This window comes from Centruroides sculpturatus, unplaced genomic scaffold (assembly GCF_000671375.1).
Source record: "Centruroides sculpturatus isolate CEXI.00-Female unplaced genomic scaffold, Cexi_2.0 scaffold444, whole genome shotgun sequence".
NCBI lineage: Eukaryota > Metazoa > Arthropoda > Arachnida > Scorpiones > Buthidae > Centruroides > Centruroides sculpturatus.
This window is the reverse complement of record NW_019384864.1, coordinates 300,611-327,630: the sequence shown is the minus strand read 5'-3', so window position 1 is coordinate 327,630 and position 27,020 is coordinate 300,611. Positions and strand designations below refer to the sequence as shown.

Sequence of the window (27,020 nt, the reverse complement as noted above, 5' to 3'; positions counted from 1 at the left end):
CGAAATTGTTCTTCGTCGATTTATTACTTTTTGGTTTTTTGACAAACAATCAAACAACGGCTCAATACAAAGCACACCTCCTGTAATGTAGATGTGGTCACACAAAAAATTAACACGTAAACTGGAAAGATACACTACACACAACACTTAACACCTCAATACTACTTCCAGCAGTCAAAAGATTTTAATATTCTAACGTTTTCGGCCGTCTTTTAGAGGCCCTCTTCAGGATGAAACATTAAAAAACAGTTCTNAAAATAAAAAAAAAATACAAATAAATAAATAATAAAAATGTTACGTAGTCGTGTCGTGACGTATACAAAATGGCGGACGATAGTATATCGTTTGGTAAAGTAAACACGTCTTTTATTTTTAACATCTGTCGGCTTTTTGGTGGGTTTATTTAAGCGAATGATTGATGATAGGGATCGATATTGTTAATTAAAGTTATGTTTAAGTCACTTAGAAAGAAACTTGCCGAAGAAGCCGAAGCTTTAGGTTTGCCTTCTCAGGTGAGATGAGTTTAGTTTTTCTAATCTTATAACGTACACGCTGATTGGTTGATTAATCGTAAACATTTACAAAGTAACCAATTATGTAATTCCGCATATATGAAATATTTTATCAATTGATAAATGTATTTCATACTGTTTATGCCTGTTCACATATTAAAATAAATAAATTTTATATTTCAAAAGGGACTTTCTTGACTTCAACTAAGTTTTTCTTTTATAATTTATAACTAATTAGTTTATTTATAAAAAAATTATGCAAAAAATATTAAATAAATTAATTAAAAGTTTGATACAGTCAATAATTTGTATTTTGATACATATTTTTAGCGAATTTATTGACAAATTCCTCTTTAAACATGATAGTGTGTGTGTTTTTTTATAGTTTATTTCATATTCATAGCAGTAACACATGCATTAGTCATTAAATAAATGGCTTTTCGTGTAAATTGGATGTGCGACCTTCTTTCTGGATAAAACAATTTCATAATTATGCATAATCGGTTTGAATAATGACACGTCAATTCTAATACAGCCATTGTATACTTGAAATAACAAGAACTTGGGCATTCCCTCTATATAATTTTATGAAATTGTAAATTAATAACATCCAATAGTAGCTGTAGAATTATTCATAAATTATGACTTACAATTGCAAATTATTTTTCCCTGTTTCGGGACTTCTGAAACCTGGATCCCTGGCATGTTTCTCACTTCGTCCGTAGTCGGCTGTGGGCAATGCCAAAGATAAGACTGAAACGATTGTTTAGAGAGTATATTAGGGCCAATTTGATTGATTAAGTATCAAAAAATGTCCTAAAGATAGGAGGTAGTGTCATTGTCTTGTGTAAGGATGAACTCTTCACATGATAATTTGAAATTTAATTAAATAATTTTAAAAATTCTGGAAGAAATACTAATCCAGGGTTGGATTCAGATATTACTCTTGCATTCTTGACAGTTATGTTATAAATTATGTTATTTAGCTTTGTTTGACCTTTTACTTAATTAATCTTTATATAAAAATTTGGTATGTTGTTATTTTGTCAAGTTGTATAAACAAAGTTTAGAGAAGATTTGATGCAGGACCAAGTACAGAATTGATAATTTACCTATTTAGTAAGTGAGAGTTGTGTGTTAGTATCCAGCTCGGAATCAATCCTAATGGCTAGTTACTTGAGATTATGGTGTAATTTTGAGTAAAGGTAGACAGTTAAGCCACCATTTTATATTAAATTTATTAATTAAATATAAATTAATGTAGAATATTACATCAATCCAGAGTGGAACTTGAACTTACAACTTCTACATTACATTGCAGATTTGTTGCTAATTATGTTTCCAGGATCTGTATCTGATCTTCATTTTTAGACTAATTAATCTAGACGATTAACCATACGGATTACTTGCCACATCAACTGAAGACAATTATATGCCCATAGACTTCCATGATATTTAAGCTTTTACCTCGCCACAGTATACATTATCGTGTTATAATTGTGGTGACCATATTATTTTGGAAAAAATAAAGAACAAATCAAAAATTGTTTCATAATAAAAAAAAGTAGGTTATATTTATTTGTTTCACTAAAACTAAAAAGCTATATAACACTTATTATAAAATATAAGCACGTATGTAGCATTTTAAACATTTATAATATTTACTTTTGAAAAATGTAATTTTGATAAATTTTACAAGAACAAACTTTTAATAAATCAGGTTTTAAATAATGGAAATACTCATTTGGTTGGGGCATTAGATTCAGGGAGGCATAAACAAAATTTGATGATTTTTAAAACGGTTTTAAAAGATACATGTTTATCTGTGAAATATTTAAAAGTCCAAACCTGTCTACATTGGCAGGACCTATCATTTTTTTAACATTCTTAGATCTTTTCACTGTTTATATAATTTTTAATACATAAAACTTCATCAAATAGTTTACCGTCATTTATATTTTAGTTCCAACAAAACATCTTCGATCTTCTTCGCCCACAAAGTGGTTTCTTGTAATAGGACCTATTCAAATACTTTCATTTCCACAAAAAAGTTGTCCCAGCTATTTAAATAATCAATACAGATTTGATAAAATTTATAAATTGCATAAAATAAATTTGGTAAATTGAATATTATCATTGCACGTGGCCAATATTCAGTTTACTTTTTCAATTCACAAAATAAAGGACAAAATGACCATTTTAGAGAAAAAATAAATTGAAAGTAGAGAGTAGTGAAATAAAGGACATTGTCACAGTTATAGCCCAGTTTGAAAGCCAATAATAATGTTTGTTTACTACTAAATTATTTAATTGAAATTCAAAATAATTTTTAATTATTCATCATTACGCAAGAGGGCAGACCAATTGCTTACTGTTACACAAATATGCTTTAGATAATAAATTAATTTTAATACAGCCTGAAGATAAACTAGCAATTTATGCTTATGTTTAGCAGACAAAACATTCACTTGGTGGCTTCTGAGCTTAAACTCACCCTTAAACATAGGAAATTATTATGTAAATTTTAGGAACTCCAAAACGGCTGATCCTTTGGGACTTCCAAATGCAATAATCTTGCCATTTTATATTCATTAAGAGTAGGCATAATAAACTATTAGATGAAGTTAATAAATTATGTGAAAAATTAATTAAATCTTCGAACCATTAAGTTTAGTATAAAATAATAACTTTACTCCCTAAACATTACTGGATTTTTAGGATATTATAAGTTTGTAAATTTGTTAATTTGGACTAAATATAAGTGGTGTTCCTGTTTATTAAATATTTTAATTATTAGAATTAATTTAGAAATTCCTAGAAGAAAAATTGGCTCTAAGTATAATATAAATATTGTAAAACTTCCTACTTCAACATATAAACTTTGATGAAACTAATGAAGTTCACCAGATAAAGAAATTAGAATTATTGGATTTTTATAGGATTATTTTCATGATAATTATAGTAAATATCAACAGAATGTATTTAATCTTTAATTTATATAATTCATGTAAAAATAATCCTGTAAAGATTCAACGGGATTGATTTTTCTTTTAAGATGGAGTTATAAAATATTCAAACATTTGATAAATATTAAATTATTTGTCGACTTAAATGTAAATGTATATAACTATTTTTAACAGTTTTATATAAATTAATATCAACTAATTTTCAGAATCATAGTGTAATAAGAAAGTGCCACATTTTGTTGGCATTATATTCAGGGAAAATGAAATCTAAAAAGCAAAATAGCATATAGTAGACAATCTGCTGAATTATAGGACTATGATTAAGCAAAGTTTATAATTAGACATGAAGTGGTTTGCTATTTATCTACAAGTTATTTTAATAAAATAATTGTCAGTTGTTTATTAACAATTTAGTAATGACTAAAAGAAAATTTGTGGCGTGAACCACAAACTCTCAATTCTGTTTATCATTAATGGCAAATTCCTTCTCACTTTTGTTTGGAATAGTGAGAAAAAAGCAGTTTTTTACATTTGAATTTTAATTGAATTATATTATAGTATAATCATACAAATTCAAAATCAATAAACATTTTTACTAATGATTGCTTGTAAGTGGATAAAATATTTTGTCTTTCTTCAAAAGTGTTAAACGATTTTACTTTTATAATGTAATTTCTTAATTTGTTTAATATCTTAGATATTCTTACTTAATATTTTGGTGATTCAGGCGAAAGATTTTCCAGAAATTTATAATAAACAATAAAATTTTTATTTTGTAATTCAAGATTACTCAATTATTTGACTAGAGCAATACATGGCAGTCTGGTCCTATATGCCAACTCCAGCCAGCAAGTATGTAACATAGTCTAGAGTTGTTTTTTTCTTGTTAATAAAATTAATTTTACTTTTGTTTATAAATATTAGAATAAATAACTTTGAAATTGTGACTGCTTTACTTTCCTGACTGTTATATAATAGCTCAATCAGTAGAAACAATGACCCCTCAAGATTTTTACATTTTTGGACTCAGGACCTTGAAACATTGAGAAATGCAAAAAAGTTGGGGGGTTTTTTTCTGGATGTATGGATGTTAGTGTGAATTCAACTACTCAAAACTGGGTATATGTTAATAAACACTGCACATATAACCAATATCCAGCTATCAAAAAAAAAGAAAGAGATGTTTTAATTAAGTAATTAAATAATAAAAATCAGTAGTAGATATCATTTACAGAAAAAATAGATCATAAAAACAGAAAAATTTCCATGTTATATATGTTACAGTCAAAACCCGTTTTTAGTTAGAATGCGTTTTAACTAGTTGAAACTAGTTTATACTAAATGTCTTTGTTAAAACCCGTTTTGTCTAGTTGAAACTAGTTTATACTGAATGTCTTTGTTAAAACCCGTTTTGTCTAGTTGAAACTAGTTTATACTGAATGTCTTTGTTAAAACCCGTTTTGTCTAGTTGAAACTAGTTTATACTGAATGTCTTTGTTAAAACCCGTTTTGTCTAGTTGAAACTAGTTTATACTGAATGTCTTTGTTAAAACCCGTTTTGTCTAGTTGAAACTAGTTTATACTGAATGTCTTTGTTAAAACCCGTTTTGTCTAGTTGAAACTAGTTTATACTGAATGTCTTTGTTAAAACCCGTTTTGTCTAGTTGAAACTAGTTTATACTGAATGTCTTTGTTAAAACCCGTTTTGTCTAGTTGAAACTAGTTTATACTGAATGTCTTTGTTAAAACCCGTTTTGTCTAGTTGAAACTAGTTTATACTGAATGTCTTTGTTAAAACCCGTTTTGTCTAGTTGAAACTAGTTTATACTGAATGTCTTTGTTAAAACCCGTTTTGTCTAGTTGAAACTAGTTTATACTGAATGTCTTTGTTAAAACCCGTTTTGTCTAGTTGAAACTAGTTTATACTGAATGTCTTTGTTAAAACCCGTTTTGTCTAGTTGAAACTAGTTTATACTGAATGTCTTTGTTAAAACCCGTTTTGTCTAGTTGAAACTAGTTTATACTGAATGTCTTTGTTAAAACCCGTTTTGTCTAGTTGAAACTAGTTTATACTGAATGTCTTTGTTAAAACCCGTTTTGTCTAGTTGAAACTAGTTTATACTGAATGTCTTTGTTAAAACCCGTTTTGTCTAGTTGAAACTAGTTTATACTGAATGTCTTTGTTAAAACCCGTTTTGTCTAGTTGAAACTAGTTTATACTGAATGTCTTTGTTAAAACCCGTTTTGTCTAGTTGAAACTAGTTTATACTGAATGTCTTTGTTAAAACCCGTTTTGTCTAGTTGAAACTAGTTTATACTGAATGTCTTTGTTAAAACCCGTTTTGTCTAGTTGAAACTAGTTTATACTGAATGTCTTTGTTAAAACCCGTTTTGTCTAGTTGAAACTAGTTTATACTGAATGTCTTTGTTAAAACCCGTTTTGTCTAGTTGAAACTAGTTTATACTGAATGTCTTTGTTAAAACCCGTTTTGTCTAGTTGAAACTAGTTTATACTGAATGTCTTTGTTAAAACCCGTTTTGTCTAGTTGAAACTAGTTTATACTGAATGTCTTTGTTAAAACCCGTTTTGTCTAGTTGAAACTAGTTTATACTGAATGTCTTTGTTAAAACCCGTTTTGTCTAGTTGAAACTAGTTTATACTGAATGTCTTTGTTAAAACCCGTTTTGTCTAGTTGAAACTAGTTTATACTGAATGTCTTTGTTAAAACCCGTTTTGTCTAGTTGAAACTAGTTTATACTGAATGTCTTTGTTAAAACCCGTTTTGTCTAGTTGAAACTAGTTTATACTGAATGTCTTTGTTAAAACCCGTTTTGTCTAGTTGAAACTAGTTTATACTGAATGTCTTTGTTAAAACCCGTTTTGTCTAGTTGAAACTAGTTTATACTGAATGTCTTTGTTAAAACCCGTTTTGTCTAGTTGAAACTAGTTTATACTGAATGTCTTTGTTAAAACCCGTTTTGTCTAGTTGAAACTAGTTTATACTGAATGTCTTTGTTAAAACCCGTTTTGTCTAGTTGAAACTAGTTTATACTGAATGTCTTTGTTAAAACCCGTTTTGTCTAGTTGAAACTAGTTTATACTGAATGTCTTTGTTAAAACCCGTTTTGTCTAGTTGAAACTAGTTTATACTGAATGTCTTTGTTAAAACCCGTTTTGTCTAGTTGAAACTAGTTTATACTGAATGTCTTTGTTAAAACCCGTTTTGTCTAGTTGAAACTAGTTTATACTGAATGTCTTTGTTAAAACCCGTTTTGTCTAGTTGAAACTAGTTTATACTGAATGTCTTTGTTAAAACCCGTTTTGTCTAGTTGAAACTAGTTTATACTGAATGTCTTTGTTAAAACCCGTTTTGTCTAGTTGAAACTAGTTTATACTGAATGTCTTTGTTAAAACCCGTTTTGTCTAGTTGAAACTAGTTTATACTGAATGTCTTTGTTAAAACCCGTTTTGTCTAGTTGAAACTAGTTTATACTGAATGTCTTTGTTAAAACCCGTTTTGTCTAGTTGAAACTAGTTTATACTGAATGTCTTTGTTAAAACCCGTTTTGTCTAGTTGAAACTAGTTTATACTGAATGTCTTTGTTAAAACCCGTTTTGTCTAGTTGAAACTAGTTTATACTGAATGTCTTTGTTAAAACCCGTTTTGTCTAGTTGAAACTAGTTTATACTGAATGTCTTTGTTAAAACCCGTTTTGTCTAGTTGAAACTAGTTTATACTGAATGTCTTTGTTAAAACCCGTTTTGTCTAGTTGAAACTAGTTTATACTGAATGTCTTTGTTAAAACCCGTTTTGTCTAGTTGAAACTAGTTTATACTGAATGTCTTTGTTAAAACCCGTTTTGTCTAGTTGAAACTAGTTTATACTGAATGTCTTTGTTAAAACCCGTTTTGTCTAGTTGAAACTAGTTTATACTGAATGTCTTTGTTAAAACCCGTTTTGTCTAGTTGAAACTAGTTTATACTGAATGTCTTTGTTAAAACCCGTTTTGTCTAGTTGAAACTAGTTTATACTGAATGTCTTTGTTAAAACCCGTTTTGTCTAGTTGAAACTAGTTTATACTGAATGTCTTTGTTAAAACCCGTTTTGTCTAGTTGAAACTAGTTTATACTGAATGTCTTTGTTAAAACCCGTTTTGTCTAGTTGAAACTAGTTTATACTGAATGTCTTTGTTAAAACCCGTTTTGTCTAGTTGAAACTAGTTTATACTGAATGTCTTTGTTAAAACCCGTTTTGTCTAGTTGAAACTAGTTTATACTGAATGTCTTTGTTAAAACCCGTTTTGTCTAGTTGAAACTAGTTTATACTGAATGTCTTTGTTAAAACCCGTTTTGTCTAGTTGAAACTAGTTTATACTGAATGTCTTTGTTAAAACCCGTTTTGTCTAGTTGAAACTAGTTTATACTGAATGTCTTTGTTAAAACCCGTTTTGTCTAGTTGAAACTAGTTTATACTGAATGTCTTTGTTAAAACCCGTTTTGTCTAGTTGAAACTAGTTTATACTGAATGTCTTTGTTAAAACCCGTTTTGTCTAGTTGAAACTAGTTTATACTGAATGTCTTTGTTAAAACCCGTTTTGTCTAGTTGAAACTAGTTTATACTGAATGTCTTTGTTAAAACCCGTTTTGTCTAGTTGAAACTAGTTTATACTGAATGTCTTTGTTAAAACCCGTTTTGTCTAGTTGAAACTAGTTTATACTGAATGTCTTTGTTAAAACCCGTTTTGTCTAGTTGAAACTAGTTTATACTGAATGTCTTTGTTAAAACCCGTTTTGTCTAGTTGAAACTAGTTTATACTGAATGTCTTTGTTAAAACCCGTTTTGTCTAGTTGAAACTAGTTTATACTGAATGTCTTTGTTAAAACCCGTTTTGTCTAGTTGAAACTAGTTTATACTGAATGTCTTTGTTAAAACCCGTTTTGTCTAGTTGAAACTAGTTTATACTGAATGTCTTTGTTAAAACCCGTTTTGTCTAGTTGAAACTAGTTTATACTGAATGTCTTTGTTAAAACCCGTTTTGTCTAGTTGAAACTAGTTTATACTGAATGTCTTTGTTAAAACCCGTTTTGTCTAGTTGAAACTAGTTTATACTGAATGTCTTTGTTAAAACCCGTTTTGTCTAGTTGAAACTAGTTTATACTGAATGTCTTTGTTAAAACCCGTTTTGTCTAGTTGAAACTAGTTTATACTGAATGTCTTTGTTAAAACCCGTTTTGTCTAGTTGAAACTAGTTTATACTGAATGTCTTTGTTAAAACCCGTTTTGTCTAGTTGAAACTAGTTTATACTGAATGTCTTTGTTAAAACCCGTTTTGTCTAGTTGAAACTAGTTTATACTGAATGTCTTTGTTAAAACCCGTTTTGTCTAGTTGAAACTAGTTTATACTGAATGTCTNTGTGTCGAAGCAGAAGTATAATACGGCTCTAGCACGGTATGCTACCGAGCCCGGGGTTTCCCCATGTTGGGATGAGGCTACTCTTTTACATAGGGCCTTTGACCGACACGACTTACGCTCGTTGGAGGCTATTGAGATTTATAGAGAAACCATAAAGGGAAGCTGCATTAACTCCGATTATATTCCGATTCCACAATCGTGGAAATATTATTTACATTGCCACAAGGCACAACAATAATCGGAAGTTTAATTATTTTTAATCTTTCTGCTATGTATAAGAAATCAGAGCGTTTACATCACGCTAATTTTCACAACTATTTAATAATATTTAATGTATAGCAGTGTTTACATAGCGCTAATTTTCACAACTCTACAATAATAATTTATGTATAGCGTTATTTTAAAATAATTTTTTGTCTTGTAAGCGTAACGATTTTTATATCTTACGCATCGTTTAAATATTTAAAAGTTCGGAACACAGCTGTATTCGATTATTAGAATCCTTCAAAAGATAGAACTGTTTTTAATGTTTCATCCTGAAGAGGGCCTCTAAAAGACGGCCGAAAACGTTAGAATATTAAAATCTTTTGACTGCTGGAAGTAGTATTGAGGTGTTAAGTGTTGTGTGTAGAAGTGGTCACTCTAAGCAGTTGACCCTGCATTCACTACACAAATTGGTTTGTTCAAATACTGCATTTTGATGTAAAATTGTTTTGTGCCATACACTGCAAAATGGTATTTTTGCAGTGTATGGCACAAAACAATTTTACATCAAAATGATTGTGTATCTTCACAAAAATACAGCTGTCCCTTGATAATCCGACAAGTATGGGACCAAAGGGGTGTCAGATTACCAAAAGTGATTACATATTTGGCATTGTTTTGCTAGCAGTAGCCTACAGTATTCCCTACTCCAACTGTTCGAACAGAATTGCTCACGGAAAACACATGAAATGTGTGTCATTGTGTAAGAATTGAGTGGAGAGATTCACGTGGCAACATGCTTCTGTGCAAGCAGACACGTAACGGGGACGGGTACCTTGATGGGAGGTGCGTCGGATTACAAAACGTCGGACTATCAAGGGACAGCTGTAATGTGAGCTGTTGTTTGTAATAAAATAACAAAACAATCTGCAACATGGTTGTGTAGATGTAGGCATAGCTTTATATTATAGGTAATGGAAATTAATAGGAAAACAATGATGAAAAAAAGCACATTTGCGTATTTTTTTTATTCTGATATTATGTTAATTAATTATACATTTTTAAAATAATTTTTATAATTAATTTCTGTGTTATTGTAATATTAAATGATAGCAAATTGTTCTATTATGTTTACATCTATAAATCTTTTATTTTAAATAGCAGTTAATTTTTTAAATATCAAAAAACATTATTTTATATTGAATCTATACACAAATCTCTAACATTTTTAGAAATATTAAATATTGAACTTGCAAAACTGTTAAATATTTAAAATATTTTTAAAAATTTGTTAGATAATATTAATAGAAAAACTGTTGATTTGAATGAAGTTAAACAAAATAGAAGCATTTGTTTCGTAGCTAAATATTTTTAACTTGTTTTAGCCGCAATTTTTCACTATTTGTTTGCAGTTTACAATATTTTATTTTTTTTATAAACTCATTTAATGTGGAAATTGTTTTCCTGTTTTTTCTATCAATATTCCTTCTTCAAACTAGTGTAACATTTTATATAAAAGTTGTAATTTATGTCACAAAGTGAATTTTCAAGGCTAAAGAATGAACACACTTTGTGATTTATGCGCTCACTTACATTTAATATATTTCTTATTTTAAAATGATTTTATAAAATATAATTCTAGTATTGCAAACCTATATTGTATCTTCTTTAATGTATCAAAATAATCTTACCATTTTTATACTGACATAATGTTTAATTGGTTTAATTATTAATCTTGGCTGCATTTCTTTTCTTCTTTAACCTTTATGTGAAGAAATACTCATAATCTATCTATGTAAATGATATAATTTTATCAATTAATACTTATTTCTGTAAGATCTAACAATCGGTAATGATTCAAAAATCAAGCTGACATATTTTTATTCCTTAACTGCAGGTGTTTTTATTGTTTAAACAAAAACTCCATTAAGTATTAAAGCACTGATGATACCATTTAATCCAGATTTTTCAAATATTTGTTTTATTTTATGATGACTAAATTTACTCAAACCTATTCTCCAGCACTGTGCTTATTTATTGTGTAATTTTAATTAACTTCAGTGTATTTCATACACGTTATTAAATTAAAAGTATCAAAAAGACTATACATAATAATCGTAATCAAAATTTCGTATTTGATAGTTGCATTGTTCTTTTTTTTAAACTAATAGGATATTTAATAATGTGTTTTTCACTTAGTTTCTACTCAGATAAAGATGATATCATGTAATTTTTGTCTAAAAATAAGCAAAAATGTGATAAAGTCTTCATAAAACGAAGCAGATAAGATAAACAAGCTATCTTCTGTACAGAGGTAATTTGCACACAATTCTGTGTGTCATTAATTGAAAGTATTTTGTTTCTAGAAAATTAATTTGTTGATTCCCTTATAACAAGTGTAAAATAAAATATTACATAGAGGAGATGCCTTATTTTATCTGATTTTTTAATAAAAGATAAGCCCTATTTTATAATCATTTATAAATTTTCTTAATTTTGCAAAATAATCACATGGAAAGTGTAGTTACTGATTTCCATGTATGCTGTGACAAAGGACTTGCCCAGAAAATTTCATGTGTAATCTGACCTAAATATATTAGTTTCCTTCTCATCATTCGTCCCTTCTGTTGTGGACCTGATCAGACTTTCAGCGGAATAAGCAGAGTTCGCCTCAATGCTTATAGGGTGAAAAGAGTATAAACAATTAAAAATATATATTGATTTTATTACAATAAATGTATAAATGAAGTATTTTCTTAACTTTGTATTTCATTTTTCTTAATGTTAATTATGTTATGCAATGTTTTAACTTAAAGCATTAAAGGCATCATTCTGTCTCTCTGAGGGTCTCAAGTGTGAGTTGAATTGTTGGATGTTTTGATCTTGAATGTGTCAGGCTCATTTCCTTGCCACCCAACTCCCTATTATGGACCTGTTCAAACTTATAATAGACATGAAAAATGAGGTCCTCTTAGTACACAAGGAGAAGGTAAAAGAATATTTTGCACTAAAAACACTTTAAATAAATCTACTAGGCAGTAGCAAATGATATTTGCCAGCATCATTTTCTATTTCAAAGTTGACAAATATGTTTTAGAATTTTTCATTTTGAAGACAAAATTAAAACTATGCCAAAAAATATTTAAAATAATAAAATATTTTGATTTTTTGAAGATTGAAATGATATTTTTCTGACTAGTTACTGTTCTTAAATAACCTATTTGCTTGTTTACTTAATAGAAATTACATTTTAATGTTATATATAGCTTATACAATTCTCAAATGAAACTAACTAAATGTAACAAATGAAACTAACTTGACTAATGTGCTTTTTCTCTCTTCAAATAACAATTTAATTTTCTGCTTTTAAGTAATATTTGATTAAACTTAAACAGAAATTATAGAGATAATAGTTCATGATAATTCAAAATAAGTATGCTTCCAGGTCGGAGAAACTTCTGTCGTAAGCGAAACATCTGAAAAATCTGGTAATCAGACCAGAGAACAAGTAAGAATTCTTTGTAGCAAAACTGCAAGGGTGCACGCTGTCGGTGTCGGTTCTCTGTGTGTTTCTTTGCTCGGAAACGCTCTTTCTGTCATTTCTTATGTTTACAACATTTCACTTAAGAAACATTTGAAAATATTTTTTAAAAGTATTAAATTAGAATACTTTTAACTTTAAAAAAAAAACTGACTAAAATTAGATTCATAAAAGTTTTATACATGAACAAATTCACATTCATTTAATATTCATTAAATGAATAATGAATACTGTATAAATTTTTAACGTGTGTAAAAAGTTTGTGTAAAAGAATTAAATTCTTTATGCGGAGAAAAGAAAACACATTTTTTTTTTTTAAAAGAACTTTAACAGAATGCAAAGACTTTGAGAAGAAAACTGCATCAATTCGATCTGATAAATGATAGTTTCTGGTCTTGTTTTTGTAAGGAGGTCGACTGCGTTCTTTATAACATTTGTAACATTAAAGTAAAGTGATACAAAGAGAACAAGAAGAGATAAAAGAATGAAATTTCTGAAAGGAAAACCTTGTAATAAAAAAATAAAATATTTATTTTTAATCCATTACTAAGTGAAATGGCTTGTACACTCTTCAAAATAAACTTTAATAAATTTCTTGATCTCTATTTAATAATTATATTATTCTGATTTGTTATTTGGCAACAAATTGCCTATAAATTACTTTAAAATGAATAAAGTAAGCTCTCAGTTAAAATCTAAAGCATTAAAAGTAAACTAATTCTTTGTAATTTTGAAGATGTAAGTGTAAAGTTATATGTTATCTGTTTAAACTATTGTAATAATTAAATATTGTGAGTAAAATCATTCATAAAATACCTTCTAGAGTTGAATTCATCTCATCATATAATGAAAATTATTTTGGTATTTACAAAATAAGTTTGTTAGAAAGGCTTACAGAATGTATTTGTTAAACTATCAAAAATTTCCTGATGATTTAATTTGTTAGTAATGATAAAGGCTGTAGGATGGATGTATTTTACGTAGCTTCAGCTTTCAAACTAGATTATCAATTATTTTAAATTAAGTAATTTAATTTATATCATAAAAATTTCTGTTGCTGTTTATTTAATTTCAGTATGCATCATTTATGAATAGTGGTAATAAAACAAATAATGAAATTGCATCTTCTAATAATGTGGCAGCTGCCGAGGTAAATAAAAATCTATAAAGTTGGAATAACGATGATAAAAATTGCAAAATAACTCTCTTTTCGTATATATTGTGCAGGATTTAATAGATCTCAACAGTAGTACTGGAAATTCGATTCTCCGTGCGGAAAAGCAGCAGTTTAGTATTATTGATGAAGATGACAGTAATGCTAGCGAACCAAATTCTCCACATAAAACTCAGGTAAATCCTAAAATTTTAAAATTAAATGTAGTTGTTTTAATTGTACAATTATTAAAAGTATATATTTAATATTTTCTGAAATTAGGAAGATTCTTCTGCTGGATCAGAAGCAAATTATTCTTCCAAACCAACCATTCTTAATATTGAACAACCCGAACCCAAAAATCCATTCGAAAGAGAAATGAAGAATTCTAAACAAGGTTATGTTCCTCAGTCTGATATCGAGAGTGAAGTTGAAGACCCTCAGGCACTGAATTTAGATGGAATTAGTAAGGAACAGCTCATATATGCCTTACAAAAACTGAGAACTCGCATTCATAAATATAAGTCTCATTATTCAGAGGTAAATAAACTTTAACTTCTAACTTTACTCTAATTAATTTCCTTTATCTTTAATTTTTGTTGAAAACTAACATTTTTAAGTATCCTTGCTTAAAGTAAGATCAAAATGTTATCATTACATCTTAATAGGTTCTCCCATGAGATTAATGATATATTGAGTCCAGAACATACTGTATGACTCAAGGGCTAAGTTCTGTAAAAAATTTTCTGTATTAATTAATAGGCCTAGGTTTATATAATTAGTCATGAATGCATTAGCATACTTTAATGTAAATCTATATAATGTATTTGAGTTTAAAATCAGTTTATATTGTTGGATTTATACAGTGGAAACTTGATTATCTGAAACAGCTTTGAAAAAAAGAAACTTCCAAGAACGTATAGGGTTATACAAACCACAGAGTATAATACACATAGACCAAACTTACCATGTAAATGAAAATTATTCTGTTATCTGTCAATTGTAGCAATATAAAATTTGGTCATATACATAACATTATGTTAGATTTTGAGATTAATTTTTCTTCAAATATAGTAATTGCATTGTTTCATGTTGGTACGAAAACAGTTTCTGGATTATGTGAAATAATCCTAGTCCCATCAAGTTCAGATAATCAACTTTTTACCATACATTTGTTTAATATCCATGTGAGTGTATTTTCAACTATAAAAATTCAGCCAATTTAAACACGGTTCAATCTAATACAGCTTAAGACAACACTTAAGTTGTGCAGTCATAAGATATATGCAGTGGTACCTCAAGATACGAACACCCCAGCATACGAAATTTTCAGGATACGACATGAAATTCGAACATATTTTTGCTCCACGATACGAACAAAAACTCATCATACGACGTTACATTAGTTCGCAGCGCCGTTTTTTATTCACTTCTGTTGGTTGATCTCAGTCCACGTGTTTGCTTTGTCATGGAAGGATCTCGCTCGATAAAGGAAATCTTGAGGTATTATTAGAAAGTGACTGATTTTATTGATAAGAAACATTCCAAAAAGGTTCACACTAGCTGTATTGCTGCTCAGAGTAATGACATTTGCCTAAGTAATTTTAGAAACATTTTAAAAAGTAGGCAAAGCCAAACCTCTTTGTATAGATATTTTACCAAGCGACCTCTATCCAGTGAAAGTGCTGGTGGAAGTGAAGGAAAGAAAGCAAAAAGCAGNTTCTTCCGTTCTTTTTCCGTTATTTACATGTGTAGGTCATTTCATTGTTATCCACATTTGATATCATCACTTATCATTTATCACATAATGCCATGATGCTCTTGTCTGAACTGTCAAGAATTAACGCGATTGGCGAAGCGTAGTGACAGTGGGCCAATAGAGAGCAGGGTCTTTGCCATAATACGGTTTGCGCGCCAATTTTTGTATGTGCGTTAATCAAGCCAAATATTCGGTATTCAGCCTGAGGCCGAATATACTATTCGTTGCAACACTATTATTTAAACATTTACAACTACAAAATGCATTTTTCAGTGTTTTCCTTACTAAAGTTATTTTTTTTTTTAATGTACTACTTAGCTTTAATTTGAGTGTGTTTTTCATGTTGGAACAAATTATTTGGTTTTACATGTAATCATATGGGTAAAAATGATTCACCTTATGACATTTTCATGATACAATCTCAGTTTCAGAATGGATTAATTTTGTATCCTGAGGTACCACTGTATGTAAATACTTTTGACATAAAAACAAAAAAAAAATCTTAAAATTGATTGAGTTTTTCAGAAAAATTGGAACAGACAATATTGTAAATATTTAATGTAGGATAAACATAGTAAACAATGAAACAAATTTGAAACAGTTTTAAATATTTTATCTTTATGTTTTGCGACTAAACAGTATTTAAAGCATTGATAAATTCTATTAATATTCTGTTACATATATCAGGGGTGGCCAACTTTTGTGTACATAAGATCTACTTTTTTTCTTAAAAGTATGTCGCAATCGACTTGTTGTAGGCTTAGTCTAGGTGATGCAGGGGCGGTGTGAAATACATACTATTGTTTAGATAAGTAAGAAAAGCCACAATTTAATTTAAAACATGAAGAAAGGGTACTTACGTGTTAAACAGAAGAAAAACTGAAACTCAGCATTATCACTTTCAGGGACCACCACTTCACTTTTCCTCTCTCTACCGCGTCCCAGCCTACTCTCTCTGTCTCGCTTTCCACCTTTCTTTTTTTTTGGTTTTACGACCCTTTGTCTACATATTTTATTACCCTTTTACACCACCCCTGATATAGAGCGTCCCCTTTGCAACTGTATTCAAATGGATTGCGCATGGACTGACAAAACCGCATCTGAGGGAGGACGCAGAGGTCCGATATCACTACAGTTGCGTTTGCGTGTTATGTTCACACACTGTGTTTGTTTACAAGTGTAACACATTAAGTCAAGACATCACAAGCAATCAACCAAAATTGGCTTCACAATCAACTTGTTGGCCACCCCTGACATACATAACCATTTTATATTTTATCTGAAATTAATTCATTACTTCTTACTTTTAAGGCAGTTAAAGCTTACAGAGAATTGCATTCGGAAAAAGAAAAGTTAGAGGTATGTGCTAATTTTATTATAAAAACAACAAAATTGAATTTCAAACAATTAAACTATAATTTAATTTAATTGTGTGCAATTCAATTTTGTAGCGTACAGTTACGGATTCTCAGGATAAAGCATTAAGAAGAATAACAGAACTGCGAGAACAGTGTCAGTTGGAACAGCAAGCCAAAGCACATCTTGAACTGAATCTTCGAATGCTGTTAGAAGAGAAAGATCAAAAGATTCACGTTCTGGAAACTAAAGTATATTTTCATTATTGGTTTTGAAAATATTTTGTTAAATTAAGTAAAAATTATTATATTATATTGAGAAATTTCTATGCAAAAAAAATTATAATGATGTTAAAATACATAAAATAGATTAATCTATTAAAAGAAGGAAATACTGGAGAAGCAATTGACAACAAAGTTCAGGGAGATAGTCCTACACATCTTTTAGATCTTGACGATAAGAAATCAAATGATCAGGATATAAGTGAAGATAATGGAGGTGATATATCGGTGTTAAAAGAAAAGGTTAATAATCATTTTAAAGTGTCTTAAATAATATTCTAGTTTTGTTAACATATAAATTATTTTGTACTGTAATTTATCCACCTGTTTATGGTGACTTTAAATATATTTTTTAATAACTGTATAAATTAACAGAAATGACTAATTTCATTTCTATTAAATTTCATAGATACAATAGCTGTAGAAGTTTTTATCTTTTCTTAAAATTTCAAGTTTGCTAAAGAAGTTCTTTTTAATATTAAAAGCAGCTGAAGAAACTATAACATTTTTGAATTTTGTGACAAAATAAAATCAATCATTTACATCAAAGCCAAAAATGAATAATGTAAAATGCATAATCTTTTATATGTTGTAAACCAGTAGTGTCAAACTCATATAAGATCTTGGGACACCAAATACAGTTTCAGCATCTGTGGACTGCAGACAAAAAAATGTCTTTTAAGTATATTCGAAAATAACTCATTTAAATTTTACATTTATTTCTTTTATTGAATTTACAAAATTTTAAAAATATATATATATATATCATTTGTATGTATTATCATCAAATGCTACGACAAAATTTAAAATTAGAAAAATTTTTAAAAACTTAATATTTTTACTGGAAGCTTTGCCCTTTCTGGCAGAAATAACTTTATCTTCAGTGTAATTTTTTATAAGGATGTTTTTAATATAGATGTTGAATGCACATTTGTTAATCTTGCTCCGTGTGAACTCTTACTAGTCTTTAAAATGGAAAATAATTGTTCACATAGGTAGTACATCAAGCAGTGTTTCCTCATCTTTCAGACAAGAACTAGCCAACATTTTGAGTAAACAATTGCAAAAAGTAAAAAATTAGCTGCCTATTTGAAAATAATTTGCAATATATTAATAAAATTATTTTCATTTTTTAAAATTCCATTATATTATTTTAATGACATCATATTCAACATCATCAGCTTTGCACCACAGTCTGCACTATAGTCTTTGGTGCCATGTGTGACACACAGGATGTGGGTTTGATGCCACTGATGTAAACCAATGATTTTTAGTATGGTTTGTGAGCATGTGCCAGGTGGTCATAGGCTAAATTAGTCATTTTTTTAAATGCAATTCTGTGCCTTATGGCCAGAAAAAAGAACATTTTTATGCATCCTAAACTGAATTTTTCTAAATAATAAGAGGACAGACACAGTCTGCAACTCAGTTAAGTGGTCCATAGCTCATGTAACCACTGATAAAAGCAATTAACACATTATTAACTACAGATATCAATTTCAACAAAATTGCCATTCTTGAGTTTTGAATTGTTTAGACCATTAAGTTTTATTTTGAAGTTTTTATAATATTGCGGTATTTTATTTACAAAATTGAGCCAATGAATTTGGAAATATGGCTTATATTTCCAATTTGTTTAAACAAATTTTTGATAATTATCAAAACATTCGAAACTTTATTTTAATCCTTTATCAAATTTCTGTAGGTAGTATTTAAGATTGGACTGTAATATAAAAGATAGTTATTGTTTGTGATGATAAAAAGATGCACAAACATAACAATGAAGGCACATCAAAATACAATTTATGAATGTGCATCAAGACAAATAACATACTATAAAAACTAGATTTGTCACATAGTGGAGGAATATACTTGTGTCCCTATTGCAATATCTTGGAAATTTGAGATGGAATAGTCTGCCCGGTTTAGTTGTGGAACGGGATTGGCTGCACTGGATTTTGTTGTTTGCATGCAGCACCGAGGACTAGATTAAACAAGAAATTTGGGTGGCTGCTCAGTGCTGCACGCAAACAACAAAATCCAGTGCAACCAGTCCCATTCCACAACTACACGGGAGACTTTCATCCCAAATTTCCAACTAGATTTTTCATTTTGTAACTATGTTTTAAAGTATTATTGTGAATAGATATAGTCAATAAGTTTAAATTTTTATTTATTTACATTTTAAAGATATTTTTAAATATGTTTTCAATATTTTTTGTGCAGATAAAAAGGCAAGAACTGTTATTGTCTAAATGTAAAGATACTCTAAAGAGCAATAAAGAACGAACAACTCAGTTAATAGAAGAAAAGAACGGTCTTTTAGAGCAACTAGAAAAAAGTAAAACGGAACTTCAAGATTTTCAGGTTAATTTTTATATATATATATGAAAAGAATATTTAATTTTGAAAAAAATCTTATTATGTTTGGGCAGTTCTATTACTTTTATCATTAATTACATTTATTATGAATATGCAGTCAGAATTATATCTGTTAAAGGAATATTCTTCATTAGTTTTAACCTTGAAAAATATCTTGAATATAGCTCATTATTTTAATATTAAAGTTTGTCTGTTCTAAATTAACAGTCTGTCACACTTATTAAAATTAAATTTTTAAAAATTAAAAATTTGGAAACTGAAAATTCATTCTATCTTGAGATTAAGGTAAATTATAGTGAATAATATTGAAACTAATGAGTCACAATTAGGGATTGCAATCCAGCAGTGTTTTCAATCCAGCTGGATTTTTGCTGGACCAACATCAATCCAGCTGGATCCAGCGTGGATCCAGCGCAGATGTATTTTTGGTGCAATAAAGTGTTATTTATCTATCTATTTAGCATTTTATGGTTTTTTTTTAAAGAAATAAAACATTTTTTTAAATACTCAAAAACCTTTTATTATTTAGACTGTTCACTTTAAATCAGTAAAACGTCTTACACATTTAGGTAGTAAACTTAACTTTGGTTCAGTTTAACACTTGAGATAGAGATAATTAACTATAAATGTTTAGTTAAATTATAATTATAATGTAATAAGTTAAATAATAGCAAAGGTAATTCTACTAATTAATTTACTTTAATATATTATATTATAATAATGTAAGGATGGATAATCAGTGGCTAAGTGGCTATCAGTCTTACTAGTTTTCTTATATAGGCTCTACATATCAGTCTGTAGTTATTTATAAGTAATTTAACCACTTATAGAATAAAAGTTAAATACTCTTACTTAATAGAATTAGAGAAGAAGTTATAAAATATCAGTCTTGTCTTGAATAAAGTATTTTAAAGGATTAAATAAAATTAAATCAATCACTTATTTTTTCGTGTTATTTTTTTATTTCATATTATTTTTTTATCATCAAATATGTTTTTGTTATCAAATATTTCTTTGTCATTTAACATGTTATCATGTTATTTTTTTGACTTTTCTGGAAGTAGGATCTCAAAAAACAAATAGTATTAATGGTGTTGTCTCCCAACCTACTTCTTAATGCACTGCATATATATCCCGCTGCAGAGAAGGCCCTTTCAGCCTCTACGCTAGTTGGTTTCAGGGTCATCAAATAATTATAAATCAAAGATAAGTTTTCACCTCTGACTCCCTCATTTTCATAAACAGCCATTTCCTTTTTTAATAACTTATCATAATCCTTCTCAGTACTAGTTTCTTTCCGTTTCATGAAGTTTTCTTTCTCACGCTTTAGTTGGATCTCTAATTCTTGTTCCAAGGTGAAATTCAGGGAATACGGGTTATCTGGATCATCGCTTTCCACCTCCATAATCTCCTCTGCCATTGCTGCTGGTTCCACTATATATGTATTTACGCAATTCACTAAACTAACCAAGTTTGATCCAAATCGTTAGAGCCATTTTTGTGGTAAATAATTCAATTTTCATTTAAGATCATGTAGTGTTTTACTGACGCTCCCCTGGCATTTTTTAGTTGCAATTTTTCTGAAATTTTTCAAAAAATTTTAAAAAATTCGAATTCTCTAATTTCTTCGAGCTGCGAAAAATGAAATAAATAACGTTTTTATTGCGCACCGAGTTTATTCAAGAAAAAAGTCGAAAAAGTGCCGGTGTCTCGCAGCTGAAGCGGCGATCCATCACGTGATTCATTGACGTCACAATCGACCGTAAATTAGAATTATGCACCAGGACTAGGAGAGGATGTTACTTATTTTATTTAGCGCGAAGACACTTTATTTAGCGAGAGCGAAAAGTCAACTGTCAATTAGATCAGCAGAGGTAAAAGGACGCGTGGTGCGGTGTAGAGAGGGAGTGTAGCACCTGCTGCACTGAATGGCAACGTCGCTCTCGCCGTCGAGCGATAGCGCACTTAGCAAAGCGGCAACGCTGACACGTAGACTTTTGCACCATTATTTAGAAAGTTAATTGAGTATTTGCGGATCCGCAGCGCTGGATCCAGCACCTGGTGCTGGATCCAGCAGGCCGAAAAATGCGCTGGATCCAGCTGGATTGCTGGATGAGGGATCCAGCAATTGCAATCCCTAGTCACAATCAACAATAAGTAATTCTTAAGATTGTAAATTCAAAATTCATGTAGTTTGAATGCAATCTAAGTTAGCATGATTTGGATGATTCTAAATTAAACAATTATTTGATTATTAAGCTTTTCAAAACAGGATGATTGCCACTTATAGTATCAATATATTTCCGTAAACAAATAAAAATATATTGTAATACAGTAATTTTAACATTTATGTATATTTAGCTTTTTTTCTAAGTTACAACAAGTCCTTATTTTATGTAAATTAATTTAGGTAAATGAAGCAGAAATTCAAGCTAGTTTGAGAGCAGATTTACAGCAGATGAAAGTACGATTAGAAGAACTAGAAAAACAGCAAGAAGAAAATGCAATGTCTATGGCTGAAACGAAAAGGAATATGCATCAAGAACTTGAATTAAGAGAACAGCAATTATCCAAATTAAAATTAGAGTTGCAGAATGTACAACAAGATAAACAGCTTTTAAATAATAAAGGTACAGTTTTACATTATTATTTTTATGTAATTTATTTTTTAATTTTTGTTTACAAGTAGTCTATTAATTACATAATATTTAGTAATAGTAATTAATAACATTTTAATAACTTCTCTATTGATAAGTAGATTGAAACATATTGATAAATCTGAACTTAGTTGAACAGTAACATAGTTATAACAATTGTGAATCTTGCTACATTTGAATATTAATTTAGAATCTGTAATACACTTTTTAAAAGAAATTTATGTAATGTAAAAAAATAAATTTTCAAAAAATATATAGCAATATTATTTGTATTTTTATTCCAGCAAAGCATCTTGTAAATTAGACTTTGATGATAGTGAGAATTGTTAAATTTCCTAATGTATTAATTACATTAGTATTTATAATAACTTTGTCATTATTTCCATCAAAGTCTAATTTTTAAAATGTTGAAGACTAAATAAAAATAAAAATTTGATGTTTTCACACATTCTTCACAACTACAGGAACACACAATTAATATGAGCAGAATTAATTTTTCTTTTGAGGCTCTTCCCTGTTTATGAATACAGTCGACCCCCTTATAATTACGGTCCCTATAATTACGATTCCTATAAAACTACGAAAAAATTGCTACCGGTATCCGTAAAAAATAGTAAAAGTTCCCTATAAACACCTCAAACGTCATCGGGCAACCGAACTACTTTCCCGCCGTCCGTAGCGCCACGCTACGGAGAGATTTCTATCGTCTGGACAGTATTATATAAATTATATATAAATTAGGTACTGTACATATAATTATATATTAATTATATATAAATTAGGTACTGTACATATAATTATATATTAATTATATATAAATTAGGTACTGTATATATAATTATATATTAACTTATTGTAGCTTTGTTACTACGGCATATATTACGCTAACTATCGTCTGTCAGTATGTAAATTAGGTACCGTAAGTCTAATACAGTACTGTAATTTTATACATTTCTTGTGAAAGAAACATTTCTTATTCAACGGCGATTAAAATTATTTATATTAATGATGTCTCCGAAGTTCTACGAAGTTTTCACAGAAAAATAAGTTGTTAGAAATCGGCCGCTCTTTGCTGAGCTGTTCCGCGACGAAAACAATGTTGAGCAATGGCAATGTCGAATGGTGACACTCGGTAAGTAATCCTACAATTTTTTGTTTATAGCGTAGTTTATACGGATTATTCCCAAAAAATATATACGTATTTTGGAAATGTTGAGTCAGATTAGTCTAGAATCGATTAATTTTATGGAAGAAAATCTTTCAAACAGCTGTAGTCTGTAAACTTGATACGTGTCGGGTTGTGATTGGAAGGATTCGTAAGAAATCGGATTCCTAAAGAATGGAACATATCTCTATCTTATAGGGGGGTCGACTGTATGTAATTTGATTAAAAGTCCCTCTAGCATTGAATTCTTGTAAAAATATGTCTTGTAGAAATTTTACAAGTCAAATTGTTTCCAAATAATTTATTAGACATTTTAATAAGTTGGACTACATATAATAATGTAATATTATGTTTTTTGTACAAATAGTATATTTGTATAGTTTATAATACAGTGAAGTGTCAAAAATCCAGACTAATTGGTACTGGACTTCATCTGATTTCAAATATATACTGTATATAAATTAGCACTTTAAGTATCATAAACTCCAAGTAAACTGTAATTCAAGTTTGTCTGTTCTAAATTCAAGCTAATATTTCACAAGGAATGTTGGGATACTTACAATTATTCAAAATATAATATATAAATTCACTATATTTAAACAAAAGCTACATTAATCATAATTTCAAACTTAGAAAATTACAAATTCTGAATGAATGTTCTAGCATCAACTATTCGTGGCTGAAAGAATGCAATCCAAAGAACATCAGCAGCAAAATTTTCATGGAAAGGGCCTTTATTAAAAATGTTTTTGGACTTATGTTTAGCCCTCTTTAGCTAGCTATACACAACTAAAATAAATGATACCTGTACAGAGGGCTGGATCCTGATACTACCATATTATTTCAAATTTAAGCCTACAGTAGAAGTTTAAAGTTGGAAAAAATAATTAAAAAAAATAAATGATTTATGAGACAAGCAGAGGACCAGGGGTTCAACTCCTCCTGACAACTTACACTGCACAGTTTGCAAAGACCAGCCTTGAAGTCGTCGGATGGCTTAGGAGGGCAAATTGAGTAGGGAGTGTGTCAGTAAGCCGGCAGGTGTCCTTTCAATGACAGACAACAGGTTTAACAAAATAACAAAGTATTTATTGAATAATTAAGCTAGGTTACATGAGGCGATAATAATATTAAGTTTACAGGCAGTTAAATAGGAGTTAACTATACAAAGGGCTGCTCTTAACAGTTCTAACAGCTATTCTGAGAGAGAGTTCACAAAGCTCTAAAATACAAATACCTATATGAGGACATGAATGATACGTGTTCGTTGAATGGGCCATAGGAATCATAGTCTGCGCAGGAACTGTATTATGGTGATGGAAGTTCGAAGTTGTGGTTGGGTGTATGTCCTTTCGGTCATTGTGTCCAGTGTATGGAGATGCACACATTCACAAGTATAACTTCCTTTGGATCACCCTGAGCTTCCGGGGACTTGAGCTTTTATACTGTCTTTGTGGGAAAGGAGTCACATGATCGACTTCTGTTGACACTAACGATGCATTCTGATCAACCAAGTGTCAACTTTCCCACCTAATTGTGAAAACAAACAATGACCTCCGATATAATTCTCACCAAGAGCGGGCTTTTTCCATCAGAGTTGTTTACAAATTTTTTCCTCAACAACTACGTAAAAAATGCAGATCTCACACTATTCACCACTTTCTTTAAAATTATACTTTCAAGTATAATTTTAACATTTAGATTACTCTCTCTCTTTGACATGGATTTTTTCAACAATAAACATTTTCTTGGTAACAAAGACTATAAGTTGACACGTTACATGTGCTATCTGCACTACAGACGTGATTTACAATCGTGACAAGTCGTTCAGGCTGTTGACCTACTGTCACAGTTTCCTTGTTGATGATTCACCATCTGTTGCCAGTTCAGAAATTCAACACCAGTTCAAAGTCATTTGATGAAGGTTAGGTGTTCGATGCAAGTAGACTGTGTTGTGGTTGTTGAATTGACATCAGTCTCTTCTATCACTGCACAAAGTTTACTTCCTCAGTTCACTCAAAAAATCAGTTTGTTTCTAATTTCCTCTTTGAACAGAGTGAGAGGTATATATGTTACAAAAATGTTGCAACTACTTTTTCTCTCTCTCTCTCTCTGAAGTTTATAAATCTAATTGGGGAAAATGCCCTATCATTAACCTAAGCATGATATCTAGATGTAGTTTGTGGTGGGATCTGATTTAAATCTGGATTGAAACTTAACCTTGCCAATGTATTCCAAAATTTCAGTTAGGAGATCGCTTTGGAGATTGACGGAGGTTTCTACGTCAGTATTCCAGCGGGTCTCCACTTCCGTTGTCTGCTCCCATAGGTGTGGGGAAGACAGTTGTTCCACTCGTGGTCTCTTATATTTTCAGTGCATTGTCATTTCTTCTTTGCTTTCCAAGTTTCTTTCTTTTCCTTCTTTGTGGAAATGGGTCAGAGTTGAGGCTCAAACAATTCAAATTCTATTTGCACTGGAAGGAGGACTTTGATTTGTAGACTCTTCTTGCAGGTTACCTTGATCTCGGTTTTGTTCCTGTCTTCTTCTTTTCTTATTTTTGCTAGGTTGAGTGACTATGGTGAATATTCCTTCATTTCATACCTTAGGTAATTTTGATTTGTGGCCTTGACGCATGAGTTGAATCATAATTGCTTCTGTCGGCTGTTCTTTTTCCATAAGATTGGTTAATTTTCGTCATCTCGGCTTCCGTTGAGGTCTACAGCTTGAGCAAAAATGAACAATTTTCCCATTTGGCAGTGTAATTTGTTCATTTGCACTATCGATAAGGAGGCCTTCTTTCTTTGTTATATCTTGTCCTAGTATTCCTTCACAAGCAGAGATGATTTCCGATTGGACGATTTTGCACGATCTGGGGAACTTATGTCCTCGAAGTTTAAAGATGGGAACCGCCATACCTATGGTTGAGATGGAGTCTCCATTTGGACCGCTGACTTTTCTTCATTGTCCAAATTTTACCAGGGCCTTCCCTTTTAGAATTTACCATAGATCCACAGCTCAGTGACATGGTGTTGTCTAACTTCATTAGACAACACCATTCGTTAGACAACACCATGTCACTGACCTGTGGATCTATAGTAAATTTGTTGTTAAGTTCCATCGAGTCGTCGTCGACTCCTGGTGACTTCATGGACAAGTCTTCTCCATCTTGATCTTTCCCTTGTTGTCTCTCGTAGCTCATCCAGCTTCATTTCTGTGACTTTTTCTATTTCTTCTATCCATCTTATCCGTTGCCTTCCCCTCTTCCTTCTACCTTCCACTTTTCCCAGCATAATAGTCTTCTCTAGGGAAACTTCTTTACGCATCACATGTCCAAAGTAGGTCAATTTTTGTTTTAAGATTCTTGACTCTAAGGAGAAGCTTGGCTTAATTTTTTCTAAAATTGAGATATTTGTTTTCTTTTCTGTCCATGGAACTCTAAGTAATCTTCTCCATACCCATAATTCGAATGCATCTATCATTTTTCTTTCCTTTTTCCTTAGAGTCCAGCTTTCACAGCCATATAATGTTACAGGGAAAACCATTGCTTCTACAATTCTTTTCTTAGTATGAATGGAAATGTCTTTATCTTTCATTATCTTGGTGAGATTTGCCATGGCTGTTCTGCCAAG

General features: G+C 30.0%; 1 protein-coding gene across 1 annotated transcript in view; it reads left to right on the top strand.

Moving 5' to 3' along the window:
• Positions 1-290: 290 nt before the first annotated feature.
• LOC111630739 (golgin subfamily A member 4-like) overlaps positions 291-27,020 on the top strand; it is a 67,704-nt gene continuing 40,974 nt past the window's right edge. The window contains exons 1-10 of the mRNA XM_023374892.1: positions 291-512; positions 12,543-12,605; positions 13,714-13,788; positions 13,866-13,988; positions 14,074-14,331; positions 16,862-16,909; positions 17,002-17,157; positions 17,275-17,430; positions 19,414-19,554; positions 21,980-22,199. Coding sequence (XP_023230660.1) covers positions 450-512; positions 12,543-12,605; positions 13,714-13,788; positions 13,866-13,988; positions 14,074-14,331; positions 16,862-16,909; positions 17,002-17,157; positions 17,275-17,430; positions 19,414-19,554; positions 21,980-22,199 — 1,303 coding nt within the window. The 5' untranslated portion in view covers positions 291-449. The remainder of the gene's footprint in view (positions 513-12,542; positions 12,606-13,713; positions 13,789-13,865; positions 13,989-14,073; positions 14,332-16,861; positions 16,910-17,001; positions 17,158-17,274; positions 17,431-19,413; positions 19,555-21,979; positions 22,200-27,020) is intronic.